The 15,581-nt window shown below is 38.8% G+C and overlaps 2 protein-coding genes and 1 long non-coding RNA gene across 5 annotated transcripts in view; all 3 read right to left on the bottom strand.

Annotated features, from left to right (window-relative positions):
• The window catches only part of myo1f (myosin IF), a 35,767-nt gene that overhangs the window by 4,801 nt on the left and 15,385 nt on the right, over window positions 1–15,581 (bottom strand). Inside the window, exons 27-29 of one of the 2 annotated variants that reach the window (XM_041041054.1) lie at window positions 14,645–14,852; window positions 13,941–14,101; window positions 12,823–13,813 (exon numbers count right to left, since the gene is read on the bottom strand). In XM_041041054.1, coding sequence (XP_040896988.1) covers window positions 13,737–13,813; window positions 13,941–14,101; window positions 14,645–14,852 — 446 coding nt within the window. In that variant the 3' untranslated portion in view covers window positions 12,823–13,736. Of the gene's footprint in view, window positions 1–12,822; window positions 13,814–13,940; window positions 14,102–14,644; window positions 14,853–15,581 lie in introns of those variants that run through there. The other variant, XM_041041055.1, reaches the window with a different exon arrangement.
• On the bottom strand, window positions 394–5,196 carry LOC121183803. The gene is made up of 5 exons (XR_005894232.1): window positions 5,084–5,196; window positions 4,009–4,091; window positions 2,318–2,461; window positions 2,018–2,114; window positions 394–1,347 (listed from the first exon to the last, which is right to left on the bottom strand). It is a non-coding gene; the product is annotated as an uncharacterized LOC121183803 (long non-coding RNA).
• Window positions 6,636–12,001, bottom strand: acer1 (alkaline ceramidase 1). 2 transcript variants are annotated; one of them, XM_041041058.1, is made up of 7 exons: window positions 11,871–12,001; window positions 10,844–10,956; window positions 10,580–10,694; window positions 9,828–9,966; window positions 8,769–8,906; window positions 8,543–8,680; window positions 6,636–8,032 (listed from the first exon to the last, which is right to left on the bottom strand). In XM_041041058.1, the coding sequence occupies exons 1-7, from the start codon at window positions 11,875–11,877 to the stop codon at window positions 7,855–7,857; spliced, it is 828 nt and encodes a 275-aa protein (XP_040896992.1). In that variant the 5' UTR covers window positions 11,878–12,001; the 3' UTR covers window positions 6,636–7,854. The 2 variants fall into 2 exon arrangements, with proteins under 2 accessions (XP_040896992.1, XP_040896993.1); XM_041041059.1 differs by having other exon boundaries at window positions 9,828–9,919; window positions 10,584–10,694.

Below are 15,581 nucleotides of genomic sequence, written 5' to 3'. Positions count from 1 at the left end.
ATTTCAAATGTTTCATCTGGAAAGAAAGCTGTACGTCTTCTGCTTGAAGACGTCTCTTTTCTCCAGAGTCAGGGAGTGAGGGCCCATTGCAGTCAAGTCTCTGCTGTGCTCAGACTTTGATGTGAGATTATCGGGCCTCAGCTCTGGGACAGAGGGTCACCACTCTCTCACTGGCTTGGTGCCTCCCTTTCTCTCTCCTGCCGCTCAAACTGATCCAGTCTCCCTCTTAGTCAAATCTGAGTCAAAGAATTCCCACCTGGCTGTCTGACAGGAGGGTGTCTGACTTGTATTGAGACATCAAAATCTTTAAATCCTCCCTTTCAGTATGCTGGGAAAGACAGAAATCCAAAATGAAGCCATGCACCACGTTTCACACACAAAAACATGGTTTTATTATAATTAATAGAAAATGTTTCAAAATGTGTCAACAACTGTGATTTATAAATAAAATATAAATTAGAATAAGTTACATAATAAAAATTATGCTATTATTGTGTCAAAACTTACAGGACCTTCACTCAAAAAAATCTGAACAAATTTAATAAACAAGTGTGGGGAGCAGTGGGTTGCTACCTGCAGACACACAAACATGTTCTTCAGAAATTTCTTTTCTTCTACATCTACTTTTTAAATAAGTAACAGTGTAAATGTAGGATGGCTAAAGTGCCATCCCAGCTTTCATCCTCTTTCGACTACTCTTCTTGGCACACCACTCATCAACTAGGCTTAGACTCTGATAAGCAATCTCCTCCTCTTGAAGCCCCATAACTTCATCATGATTTCACCAAATAACGTTGTTAATACACTTGAAGAAAGACTATGAACTTCATTGACAAACCTTTTATATCTTAAGACACACCTTTTTGATATCATTTGAAAAAGCTGTTACTTTATCACGTATATTTCCAGACACAATTAGTGGTTTATGTCAGTCCCTGGAGGATACAGTCAAACCTCTTCTCCACCCTGCTACACAAATGTGTCTGAAGTGAGTCAGACAATTTCAGTCAAACAATTACAAATAATCTCAGCAGCCCACAGGAGGTCACTGTTGAACATCTGCATGCAGAGAACACCTTTGCATTTCTTTCTAAAGGATCCATTGGTGTTATTAAAATAGGATCACATGAATGGAGGCACACGTCTATTTGCATATAAAATATTCTGGCTCGGCCTGCACGTGCAGTTTATAGACAAAAACAACAACAACTCTTGCTGCTTCCACCACTGTTGTTGTCCCCTTTGAGGTAGCTTTGGTCCCAGAGTTCTTTTTGGGGCCATCCATGGTGCTCCATGGTCAGTTTGTATAGAATGGCTGCTTCCACCACTTCCTTCTTTGCCAGTTTCCTGAAGAGAGAAAACATTTAGATGCAAACAAGCACTGTCATCACCTATATCACATATAATCTTTTATAGACACAACTATTTCATCCCCAGATCCAAAATCTGGCCTCTGCATTTTAGTGTGTGCTGCAGTTAAATTATTTACTGCTCTGGTCAGGGTAAACTTAACCCAAGATAACAGACAAAAGACTAATTCCTCAATGGGAAACAAATAAGTCAAAAAAATAAATAAAAGCAATATAAAAACAGCAAACTAAATCTTTCTCTGTGTAAAAAGGCAATCCAGCCAATACCAATTCACAATTTTAACAGATAATGCTATTACAATGGCCTATTATATAATATTTACACACTGCTCCAGATATCAGCTGCCAATCTGGACTAGGGCAATATTAAAACAAAGACTTGTGTCAAACAGGCTATGGACAACCTGGCTTACATTACTGGAGTTAAGTTAGATTTTTTTGAGATACCTATGTCAATTCCTTCTGAGCACTATGGTAAATTTGATTTAAATAAAAAAAGTTGTCTAATACACCATACCTTTTTCTAAAGAACTTCTGACACACTTTCACACCCTAAACTAAATAAATGATCAGACTGAGATGGCTCTGGGGTCATTTTCTGCACGCCGGGATGATAACAGGAGCTTTGTGAGGGCATGCTGACCAACCTCTGACACATGAGAGGTCTTGATCTTCTTTGTTGGGGGGCACGGGGCAGTCTGAACTGGGCCCTGGCACAGACTCAGCCACCTCTGGAACCATTACCTAAAATGGAGAGACAACAGTTAGGTGATTTTGTGAGGGTCTTTGAGGCATTGTACACACCATAAATTCTCAAATATTAGCTAGGGCCTTAATTTAATAGGGCTTGCATTTGAGAATGCATAGTACTATACATGGTTATTGTTCATAGAAACTATAGTCAATCATTTAGTCAGTCATATAGTCAGTGTATCAAGCAGCCTCACCCCTCCAGCTTTGATCAGCTTTCTCCTGAATTCTTTGGTGGGGTTGTTGAAGGTGAGCTTCTCACAGCGTAGGTGGTTGACCGGGGGGTTGCCCTCCAAGTTAAGGAACAGGTCATAGTTGAAACACACCTTTTTTGGCTCCTCCTGCATAACAACAACAAAACAAAAGAGTTTTTTATGAAGTTAATCTGTTTCATTTTATCACTCCTTTGACAGCATGTGTGATAGAAAGTCATTTGTGTTTGTGTTTCTGAGTTACTGCTGTACATAGAATCACCTCTCAATACCTACACATTTCACAATGAAAGATAAAAACTGAATGAATGAACTATAACCCTGGTCAATAAAGCAGACACACACGCTGGGGCCCAGCACACTGATAAGACACAACTAACATTCCTGAGAGAAGCTGTAGAGTTGTAGAGAGTGGGACAATTACAGCTGAGGAAAAGGCATTAAGACGCTCTTCAGAGGTTTTATAAACAAAATTGTCTTCTAATAAATGTGGAGTTGGATTAATGGTTGCTCATATTTACAGTCCTCAAGTTAATTGCACATTAAAGGAAGATGTAAATTTTTGGATGCAGTCCAGAGGTCTAATATTAAGAAGACTTGCAGGAGACAACCTCACACTAATGTGCACATGCCTCTAAAGTGCTGTCCTTATCTTGTAATGTGAAGAAAGTGGTTCTTTCTTTCATGATTAATTTAAATGGCTGACAGAGACTTAAAGGTGCCAGTATAATAGTGTGTGATCGTTTTAATTGTTTCACTCAAGGAGAGGAATGTCCCCACATCCAATACATCTTTTTAAACTAACATAATTAAGGATTCTGATCGGCTGAGTAGCTATATAAAAGCAAGAGGCTAACATACTAAAGAGTGTATTTTAAACTCTGTCCAGAGTGAAACCATTCACAAAAAATATTGGTCCATCAAAGCTTCTGAACCATCATTGCTTTTATATGCACTTACTATGATTACTCCTGGCTTTGAGCAGTAACCTCATTTTGAGAACATCAAGTAAAAGGAAACCCCTGTTTTCTTTGTCAAATTATGACAGACGGTGCTGTCTACCATAATGAGTTAAATTACAGAGGAGCACAGTGAATATGTTATTCTCCTTGTGAGGTGGACAGGTGGTATAATTATGCAGCCCACACATTGAACTGTTAGCCATGGGGCATGGGGTTAATACTACATTCCCAAGGAGTTCTTATTCCATCTTGATTGTTGTTCACATCCCCACCCTCCACTAGCAACCACGTGTGATGTCCTCCAGTCTATTACTGTGAGATTCCAGACTCTGGACCCCAGTGCTTTCTTTATGATCTCCGGGGACGTCTACTAGGCCTTCCCCACTTTCACTCAAATTGTTGACTGCCCTACCAAAGGAGACAAGACCCTGGATCTACTGTATGCTACCTGTTAAGAGGCCTGGAGTTTCTATGTTTTGTACATATTTGCATTAGTAATTTGTTTTCTAGTCACTTACGGTGTGAATTTATTATTATGACTAATTTATATTCATTTTTACTTTTTTACTTATTTACTTCCTCTTTCCCAACTGCATGCTTTTCCATTATAACAATCTTTCCCACAGCTAAAACTTTTTTACTACTGATACATTAGCTACAAAAATAAACCCGCCAGCAGCCTTAAATTTACCGTCTCTTTCCAGTTAATCTTACCTTATTCTTGAAGTAAACCTCAATGGGGATGTGGGGGCCTGTGCAGCACAACTCTTGCACTCTGTACAGAGGCTCCTTGCATACTGCAGACAGACAAAGACGTGTCAATGACAATAATTATTACACTGTTATTATGAACACATTACTCTATTGAACAGAATGGCATACTGAAATAATAGTAGAGTTAATGGGATAAGGAATGGGAATCTATTAGTTTAGTCAATAAAAAAATTAACTGACTGAAAATTAATAAAAAAAAATACACGAGACTGACATGTCAAACTGTAAAAATATAAAACAGCAAGATGTCAGAAACGCCTGAGAGGTTTTAGACATATGTCTAAAGATCTGACTACTGACTATAATTTCTACCAGTAATCCATTAAAAGTAATAGTAATAGTAATAGTAATAATAATAAGACAATGAAAATATTAAAATCTTGGGACATGCATCAAGTAACAATGGTTTCTCATACACAGTGCTGCAAGTGAGGAGAAATACAAATATTGGCAGACATGGTGGCTCCCATGAAAACAATGAACTCCCAGCAGCCATGTAAATAACATCCCTCATGACCGTGTTAATCTCTTCCAGCTAATAAACGACTGAAATGAAAAGTCATTAAGCTTCCCTGGATGAGGACACACACAAATACAAACACAAGCAATCACAAGCAATCCGTCATCATACCCAACCTTGGACATCTGACAGACTAACATGAGGCTGATCAGCGCTGCAAACTGTAGCGGCTCCTTAGCCTTTAGCCAACGGCCGACCCTCTCCTGAAAGGTAGACTAGCTAGCAAGTTTAGCTTAGCTACACAAAACCTCGACTCAAATTGTTCTTCGCAGTGTTTAATGGAGTGCATGTGCTCTTTAAAAAACACACCAGAGCAGAATAAACACCAGGTGTGAATCTCTTTGTGTGCCTGGTTGTGGGTTCAGCTATGCAGCGGTGCTGAATGGTGTGGTAGACTGAAGCTAGCTAGCGGTAAATACCGATGTATGAGTGCCCAGCTAGCATAGCTCCAGAGCCAAGTTCAGATTCCGTAAGCAGACACAAAAGCCACTGTACCTGGTTCTCCATGTTTCTCCGGCCTCAGTGATTGTTGTATTTATTTACAGCGGCGTTTGTGGAGCGTCTCCCCAGCCTCGGCTCCTTACTTACTGTGTGTCAATCCAGCCCAGCAGCGGAAGGCAGACGGCTCCCCTCCCCTTTCCAGGCGACCAAAACAGAAAGCTCTCTCAGCCAATCAGAGAACGGAAAATTTAAGCTACTGATGAAAAGAAAACACTTGAGTGTCAGTAAAACATGAAAAAAAAGCTGTTGTTTTCCTTTTTCTTACCAGCAAGACAATAGTCTCATCGGAAGCGTATTCTTTTGTATGCCAATGTTATTTTTTTGGTAATACATCAATCAAAATGCAACATGCATTTTTTGTGTCATTGAAATAAAGCATTTGGAAACTTGTGTATATCTGCGTAAATATTATTATTATTATTACACCCAAACTCATGAGGTAGTCATAGTGAGCTTATAGAGCCTCTGTCTCAAATGGCCAATTTCGTCTGGATAGAAAGCCGTACGTCTTCTGATTGAAGACGTCTCTTTTCTCCAGAGTCAGGGAGTGAGGGCCCATTGCAGTCAAGTCTCTGCTGTGCTCAGACTTTGATGTGAGATTATCGGGCCTCAGCTCTGGGACAGAGGGTCACCACTCTCTCACTGATCCAGTCTCCCTCTTAGTCAAATCTGAGTCAAAGAATTCCCACCTGGCTGTCAGACAGGAGGGAATCAGAATCTTTAAATCCTCCCTTTCAATATACTGGGAGAGACAGAAATCCAAAATGAAGCCATGCTTCGCAGGTTTCACACACATAATAGAGCATTATTAAATATTAGATGTTTTTAAAACCTGTCAACAAGTCCAACTTTTTATGAAACAATGTTAAGTATATCCACAATATTCATCATTCTTCCAGGAGGAAGGCCAAAAATACAGTCGTGTCACAAGTGTCAAGACCTTCAGTAAAACCTGAACAAAATATTCTGGTGAACAATGTGCACCAATCCCTAGAGCCATGCTGCTCATTTGATTAATAATGATCTGATGACTCCCCAGGGTTTTCACGTGACTCCTTTAGGGTTACCACGTTGGGAATTACTGATCTAGACACTCAGACCTGTAGTTTCCTGTAAAACTATTACTTCAGTATATCCAGACATTTTAAATTAGTTCCAATATATTCAGTTTTATTTGCTACCTCACTGTTAGTATATCACCTGGCTGTCACTTATTAATATTTAAAGATTTAATTTTAAAAGCACTGGTTCCTTTTTAAAATATCATCACCCACAGGAGGTCACTGTTGAACACCGTAGTACAGAGAAAGCCTGTATATTTCTTTGTGTATTGGACCCATTGTTGTATCTGTTGTATCCTTCCAGAAAGATCATGTGAATGGAGGCACAGTGTACCTGAATATTCTCAAAACATCACCAAATTTAACAAAAAGGTCACTTTGGTGAATAAGGGTCAGTCATACAAAAGAAACAGATCTGTATGTGATTGCTGTGGAACGGTCAGTCATACAAATACGCCTCAGAGTCATGTTTCAGAGGTCCTGAATGAGACTTAACTATTTTTATTGAGAAAGAGATCAGCAAATTATTTAATATGGACAAATAGGTGATAATGAAATGTTACACATGTCCATTTCATGTCAAGCACTCTTAATTCTAACATGTTACTACACAGATAATTATAAATTTACTTAGCTTACATCAGTTTAAAATGAGAAAAAAAAACCCAGTTCAGGTAATACATTTCAAACTAACCCTGAGGACAGGGTGTATGTGTCAACATGACCACCACATGTTGAGGTATTTTAAAACTCCATGTAAACACATTTCGCTGTAGTGCCTCGCTCCAAGAAACTCTTGCACTGTACAATGACAGTAGTTATTGTTTCTTAGAAAAACAATAGTTTCATCATAAGAAAACATACAGTACATCAATAGAATCTGTCATGTGCAGAATCATCTTGAAAATAAATAACAGCAAATGATTTATATATGTATGTATAAACACACATGCACAACAGTCAAAGACAAACTGCCTATAGACATTTGATGAAGCCACTTATGATCCACAAACTCATAATGTTTGACAGTCATCGTCTTAAAACCTGAAAAACGTCAGTGAAACCACACCTCATTTCACACAGCTCTGTAAAAAGTCAAAGTCAAAGTCAAGATAAGTCTACTCAGTCAACTGCTGCCCTCAGCCTCTGTCTCTCTGAACATAATTTGGGAATTTCCCAAAAAGGTTTCTCAAAACACAACCATGGCTAGAGAAGAGAGACTAAAGAGTGCAAAGATTTGAATTCCAGTGATGTTACTGAAATCATAGTTCTGTTTTTGCTATTGTGTTTGAATCTATGGGATAAAAATTCAAAGTCATCTGTGTGAGCACATAAATAGATATTTATAAAGTTTGACCTCAACATGATAAAAAATTATTTTGTGTATGTAAACTAAAAATGGAACTGCAGTAGGCCCATTTGGTAATCCATCCATGGTGTAAACAGTCCTTTTACAATATAAGAAAAGAAGCATAACTTATATTTAGTTGTTGTTTGGTGTCTGTGCATTAAAAAACATGTCAGTCAATTTGACTTAGATTTCTGTTTTGAATTTTTGCTGCTGGAGACCAAAGATTTTGTCTTTGACGTAAGAAGAAGGTACTGATGAGATCATTTGGGTGGCTTGCCATTAAAGAACATCTGTACTAGGACTGTCTGGAGTTCAGTAATAGAAATATTCTGCCAGAGTCAAACATGACTTTGTTAGCACCGTTTTTGTGTCTTGGTAGTGCCCTTCAGGACAATGTGAGGTAATCCAACAGCCCATTTATCACATGGCCAGTACTGCAGTCCAGGCAGTGAATACGGTATCTCATAGTTGGCGTCCAGGTAAGCTATCAGGGTGCTGCCATAAGCCACTGCTATCACAATGAGGATGTGCCTGGAGGATACATAAAATGAAAATTAATATACATGAGCATATAATTGAATATTATGTTTATATATGCATTTTTGCCAATTTTGTTTTGTATAAAAACATACTTCAAAGCCTTGCACAAGTGTTTTCTATGAACATAATCTATTCAGGGCTTTGACATTGGTAACACCAGGGTGTGAGTTATTAAGTTCAGGCAACAAAAGCATGTTGGTTAATGTTAGTGATAGATTGTGGTTGTGATTAAATGTTCAGTAAACATCCAAACTGTTGACTTTTTCAACATTTATTTTGAACATAATCTTTTCCTAACTGTAAGTACCCATAAACAGCTCATAGTTTCTATGAGCTGATATTGAATTGCAACAGAAATATGTTGCCAGTAAACATTTTGCAGAAATACTCACTAAAAACATTTCCTCGTTACTAAAGATAAGTAATGAAAGGACAGGACAGGAAGGAAAGGACAGGAAAGGACAGGCCAGGAAAGGAAAGCACAACTAAGCCAGGACTTACCAGATACCGTGCAGGTAGCAGAAGTTTAGCCGCTGCCAGAAGCTGCAGCCAAAACGGTCGCTAATCCAGCAGGAGATGGCGAGCACCCACAGAGCCACCGACAGCTTGGCCAGACGCAGAGCCTTCTGGTCAGTGCAGCTGAGAAACAGAGAAAATTGGCTATCACAACAAATCAAAACTGTTCCAGATACAGATACAGGTGCCTGAAAGGCTACATTTTTCACACCATCTCATCTCGACTGCCAGAGTGTAGAGCAGGTGGAGGCCAAAGCAGTTTAAAGCGTAGGCATTGGCTGTAGGCTTGACGAATGATGACACTGTGGTGATGACAGTAACCAACAGGACGAGCCTTGAAAATGTGGACCTGTGGTGGAACAGACAGAGAAAGAAAAAAAAGGAAGTAATGTAGGTCCATGGGAGGATTATGAGACATGTAAAAATCTCCTACATAAGAGTGAGACATCCAGGTAAAAAGAGACGCAAAGTGAACTTCAGTGTTTAGTTCACGGTTGAGAAGAATAGAAACTATTTCACTCTTGTCCAAAGCATTGAAATATCATCACCATTTAAGTTGATATGGTGAACATATGGCAGAGATTTGCCTATTCACCTATTGAGCAGACACTGACCAACATTAGCTTATTAATTAACTGAATTTTAAATAATTGTTTCTCTTACCTCACTGTATCATGCAGCTGTAACATAAAGGAAAAAGTACAAAGAAAATGTGGCCAGGACATGCCCAATTCCAACAAGAAATGTCAACAGTTACTTTGAACAGAGGTGGGGGGCCCCCACACACCCCGGCCCCTAGTCCTGTGCCCTTTTTAGTAAAAATCAATATGAGGTTATTGAGTCTGGGATTCTTTTCAGGTGCTCATCAAAATTTTATTAATTTTTCCCCCACCTTGTGGTTAAATATAAACAGGAGCTGGGTGGAGCTCCACTCTTTCACAATTAGTTAGAGCCCCTGTCTGTCACATTCAGGTGAAGACAGCAGCACCACATTGTGTCTTTGGGACAATCTTGTTAGGGCTGTCAACCTGACTCCTCAACCAACACAGCTTAGGTTTCACAGTGGCGTGCCTTGGAAACACTATGTCATTGTTTTTTTTGTCTTATTAAAGGATTAGTGATCTGTGTGTGAGTCCTTAGAAACACATGGAGATATGCATTAGAGTTTGACAAATGAAGACACAAAACAAAAAACAAAACCCTTGGAGAAACTTGTGGAAACATAAATCAGTCATCTGTTGCTGGGTTGGTTGTTTCAAGGTTATCTTACCTGTCTTTTATAAAAGAAGGGAACAGCTTGCGGGGGAACCATATGGCATATCCCACTGCCAACACCCACAGGATCGACAGCTCATCCAACATCTGGCCAACAAAACTAAGAGTCATGTGGAAGTATGCTGAGAAGATCCCTGCAAGAGGGGAAAACAGCTGGGAATGTAAAAATGTAAAGTCTAAAATTGACAGGGTGTTCATCTTTGGTTCAGTTTTTACATCTAGCTTCTGGTGAACAAATCTATGATTGTGTTTACAGACTTTCCTCTAAACTTTTTTTTCTTGAGATCTACTGGATAATTTTACTTTTCATTTATTCACATATAGCAAGGAAATTTGCTCTTTGTTGAAACTGCTGCCAACTTGTAGATGTTTGCAACAGGTGGCAAGATGTTGCAATCAGCACTGCAACTGGCAATCATTTTTTCTATTAATCTACTGATTATTTCAGTTTATGGTTTAGTTTATAAAATGTTAACAACTTGTGAAAAATGTATGTTTCATCTGTGGGTGTGGAATGCAATGTAAGTAATGTAATGTAATGAAAGTACACTGACAAAACTTGATTTATGCACAAGTCGAAACATAACTGAATCAGAAACTCGCAAGAACAATGATTCATATCTGGTGGCTCATGTTCTCATGGTAATGTAAAGAAAACAGAGATTTAAATGTCAGAATGGCAAGTCTCCATGTATTTGCAATGGTAGGAGATACAGACCAACGTGAAAGACGAAGAGAGTAGCTCACCTACAAAAATCATCATGATCCAAACAAGATGGATCGCGAGGCTCCTCTCTTTGGCATAAGGGTGCAGAAGGTAGAGCATGACGGGGGATACAATGAAGAAAACAAAGCTGCTCATCTGCGGGGGAAACATCAATCAATCAACCAAAAAGGAAAATGTATGACTATAACTAGCAATCATGGGGCAAGTTTTGTGCGATTATGTGATTTTAGAAATCAATCTGCAAACATAAATGTCTATATTGACATAAATGCTGCAGAACTTACAGTGTTGAAGTACTCCACCACATGTTCAGAGTGTTTGTAGTTGTCTTCACACCAGTCGACTTCTGAACTCTCGTAGGAGAAAACTCCGTCCATCTTTTCACCGGAGTAGACACCTGTCAGACAGAGAGGTGGGAAGCAATAACCACTGCCTTCTAATTGCTCAATAACCCAGAGTACACACCAGACTTTTGTGTCAGTTGTTTTTTTGAGAGATGTGCATCCTGGCAGAATATTTGTATAGGTCATTAATGAAAATCAGTTTCCATTCCCCTCCAGCTGTATTTCTGCTTGTATTCAAATGTGGTTATGTACTGTCTCACAGAACCTTGCCATAGTCTTTTTAATTGATGTTTAAATTCACTTTGAGAAAAGAATAAATGGCAACACACTATACTGTAGTTGTAAGCAGATAAATGTTTATTAATGTATTTGTCAATAAATCCTCCGAACCCATTACCCTTTATTGCTGACATTAACTTGTACAACTGCATACAAGATAACTCATTACAACGTATGAAACCCTAAGTACTTATTAATGGTTTACCTACATTAATAACTGCATCATTACTGAACAGAAACCCAGCCACCAAAATGATTTATAAACCTTTAATGAAGCCATTAATTATAGCTTTTAAAGTGTTTTAAAGTGATACCAAACTTTATAAAGATAGATGTTATGATAAAAATTAAAATAGATTATACAGGTGTACCTAATAATGTGACTACAGTACCTGATACAGTTTAAACACAGTAGATATGATTTGACTGAACATTGACAATTAAATTGTGCCATAGTAAATGAAAACAAAACGTGAAACATTACAAGGACTCTGTAAACTCACTACTGCTCACCACATATACACTCCCAGTCCTACAGGAATAACAATAGGAATATTCCAGTGATTGTGTGTTAGAGGTGTGTCCATTTTACACCTTTGCTGGTCGAAATCTGTCATATAAGTCTAATTAACTCTTAATAAAAAGGTATCAGTTTATGGTCTTAGGATCAGAAGTGAATGGATCTTACCTCCCATGTTGCTCCTGTCACAGCTTCCAGTATCTCTGGGCTGTTCTGCTTCAGGTGGTGCAACAGGTGCATTTACCGGGGCGGGGCATCGAAACGTTCCTGATCCTGTTGCACGAGACTGAGAGTGTGTCATCCAGTGAAAATCTCTGGAATGGGCTGACTTGTTTGTTTGTATTTTTCTTTCTATTGAATGTTTAACCTGTTGTTTGACTTCATGGGAAAACACACCGGTAACCCTGTGACAAAACAGTGATACTTTAATGTGAAGTATTTTAAAGTGCAATAAGGCCGTGCCACAGGCAGTCGACGGGAGAGTTATAATATTTGACAGATCTTTTCTATGACAGAAACTGAATTTAAAATATCACAGACATACAAATAAACTTCACGCAGACTGATACCAACACCAGGTGTTACAGTTGGCTGCTGTACTTCTCCGTGTAATCTCAGGTCTTCACTGGAAAGGAGGCTCAGCCTGTTCATCTGCCTCCGCGGCGCCGGGCCAACGCCATGCAAATTTCAAAATAAAAGCGGAAACGTTCAGGATGGTTTGGTTGTGTGTGTGTGTGTGTGTGTGTGTGTGCGTGTGTGTGTGTGTGTGTGTGTGTGTGTGTGTGTGTGTGTGTGTGTGCGTGCGTGCGTGCGTGCGTGCGTGCGTGTGTGTTTTACTTTTATTTCATTAAAAGTTGCGTTTATGGTATACTATCTACACTATATTTGTATATTACACTGTATTAGATTATATCATGTAGTTCTTTCAAGAACAGAAAAACAAATGCCTTTTCCTATTCCTTTATCATTTGCATTTAATGATTTATATTTATTTGTTCTTTAAAAAAAAAAAATATTTTTTTAAATGTACATTCTTTATGCCCTCTTTAAAATGAAGTGCACCATAGTTTTCTGATAATAATTATAGTAATAACTTTATGAAAAAAATACATTTTCAGAGTTACACCTCTACACCTTTATTATTTCTCTTAATTCATATACAAAAACATACATTGATTGATTGTAAAGGAATCACATTATTTTACAAAAATCAACCACAAATTAAAAAAAAAATGCAGAAATAAACACTTGATAAATGATTCAGTTGCCTCTTTCTGTTTTGTTCTTCAGAAAATTTTCTTTTCTCTGTTGAGGTGAAAAAAAAAAAACATGAGAAAATACCAGCTACTATATTAGTAATAATTCATGAATAGAAAATGGGATCAGAAGAACTGTCTCTGTGAGTGGCTTTGATTCATCTGAAGCAGGTTTGTTATGATGCAAACGTAACAGTCAAGTTCACTCGTTGCATATTCAACATATTTTCTATTACAGTATCTGTTATTACTTGATATCACGCCAGTGACTTAGTCAAGAATACTGAGCAGTATTGGACATTGCCCTGGAGAAAAGCTTCAGGCTAATATTAAGGCTGTAGACGCCATAAAGCAATGCAGTCTTTTCAGGTCACGTTTCTCTAAAGGCTGCAACTTTAGCTTTGAGTCATTTTCAGTGAAGTAAGGTGTTGTGGAAGTGCAGGTGAAGTCAGGAACAGGATAGTCCAGGACAACAACAGACATGAAACCTGAGCAGCTCTTTGCAGTGGATCTGTGTTTTAACTATCATTGACCATAACGGGAATGTTTCTTGTGCTTTGCTTCAACAGCACGTTGCCAAACAAGTTTGATGTTGCTTAAATGTCAGCGAGGTCCACCCTTCAACAGCCCTGTTCCCTTTATGGATGAAGATCTACCATGCAACCATGAACAATTCACAGGCAGTTTCTTTAGCGAACAGCATGTGCTGCTTTCAACAAATTACACATATTTCTCAACAAACACACGAGGAAGCCCACGAGGAACCGTCAAGTCTTGATCATATCTTTTCAACATAGTTACCAGGGAAGAGACCTTCTCTTCCTCGAATCCTGCCCGTCCACCAGCCTGATGGATCTGTAGAGAAAATAATCAGAGACATAGTTTATCCAGTGCAGGACATTTCAGTCGAATCACCTCAGAGCCGCTTTAAAATTTATTCTGATACTGAATTCTCCATCTTTCTTTCTTTTCATCTACACACCTTCTTTGATCAGGTCAAAGACATCGTTGACTTCGAAGCTGATCTCGTCCGTGTCCTGGCCAGTGTACTGATACAGCGCCCGGCAGCGTGGACCCTGGGGTTGAGGCTGCGGTTTAGGAGCAGGAGGAGGTCGCTGAGTGATACTCCTTTTCCTCTGCTTTCTGTGCCAAATGAGTGAAATGACAAAGGGATGAAAGGAGACAGGAACTAGTAAAGTTTCTTTAAGGCTGAGTGGCCAAACAGGGAGAGTAACACCACAGAAAAACAGAGGGCTCAGGCCCCCTTGAGTTATTACTTTCTAGATCCTTTATAGATAATTTCTAAGTGTAACCAATGACTTCATAAAAGCTCATCAAATTATTTACTTTGCTTTATAAATCAGAACACGTTTTTATAAAAATTACAAGAAATATTCTTAAGAATGACACTAAACACTGACTTTTGACTCTAACACTAAAAGGTGTTTGATTAGATGGTGCTCATCAAAAAGATCTGAATGGCTTACTTTCTTCTTTAAATGCAGCACGTGGAAATACAGGTTTATCTTCTGAGTGCTGAGCCTCACCTTGACATACCCTGACAACTCATGAAGCCCATATGCACTGGTGTCTTTAGTGACTCATCAACTCCACCCACATATGCTGTGTCTACTGCTTCCTTAGTTTTTTTTTTTTTTTCATATTCCATATAGTGATCTCTCTTACCCTGACATGCCCTGGTCAGGCACATTGAGGAAGTCCATGTTCCCTTGGTTGTACTGGTTGTGGGCTGGGGCCCTGGGGGTCTTGTAGGAACCCAGCTTGGGCGGGCCTGTGCTGGGTGGCCGGCCCTGTTTGTGCGGGGCTGAGTATGTGATATCTGAAGGTTGGTTGCGAGTGGCTCTGGAAAACTGAGCTGCTCCATTCTGGTGTGCTGAGGGGAGGAAAAACAGAGTAAAAGAGATTAAGATCCCAAACCAAACCATCTTAGGACTTTAGTACAACTGCACTGAATGAAAACCTCTCAAAAATACTACTCAGATATTACCTTAAAAAACCAGTTTTGAATTTATGCTGTTGTCGGTCAGAGGTATTTAGATATTTTACTTAAGTAAACATAGAAATACCTCAAGCAAAAAGTAGTTGACTACAAGAACAGGCAAATACTGATGAAGTAAGTACAGGTACCTCAAAACTGTACTTAACCCTTTCATGCATAGTGATCACCACAGTGGACAGCTATTCAAAAGCTCTTCTCTTGTATATGCATTGATTTTATTGCTATAGTTACATATCAGCCAACACAGTGAATGCTTGTGCACCAAAGCAAAAAATGCTAACAGGTGCCATGATGCTTCATGCACAACGAAAAACAAGTTTGTCTGCATGCAGTGTCTTGTGCCCTGGATGCTTTGCCAATTTCCATACAAGATAGATGGGAAGTGGAGATGAGCAGGACATGATTATGTAAGAGGACGAAAGCACATTTGTACACCCGCAGACAATGCTGTGAGAAAACATCAGATTAGCAGCATTAAAAATGTTTTTATTTCATAGTTTTCACACAGACAGGACGTGTTTTTAACTTCACGAAAAACAGGTTCATAAACAAAATTTCAATTGCATTGCAGTTGTTTTTTTTTTCATGTCTAAAGAGGGATAA

The sequence above is a fragment of the Toxotes jaculatrix genome, chromosome 6, assembly GCF_017976425.1.
Source record: "Toxotes jaculatrix isolate fToxJac2 chromosome 6, fToxJac2.pri, whole genome shotgun sequence".
NCBI classification, from domain to species: Eukaryota; Metazoa; Chordata; class Actinopteri; family Toxotidae; genus Toxotes; species Toxotes jaculatrix.
Note: the sequence above shows the minus strand (reverse complement) of the source record. Positions and strands in the feature narration are given on the sequence as shown.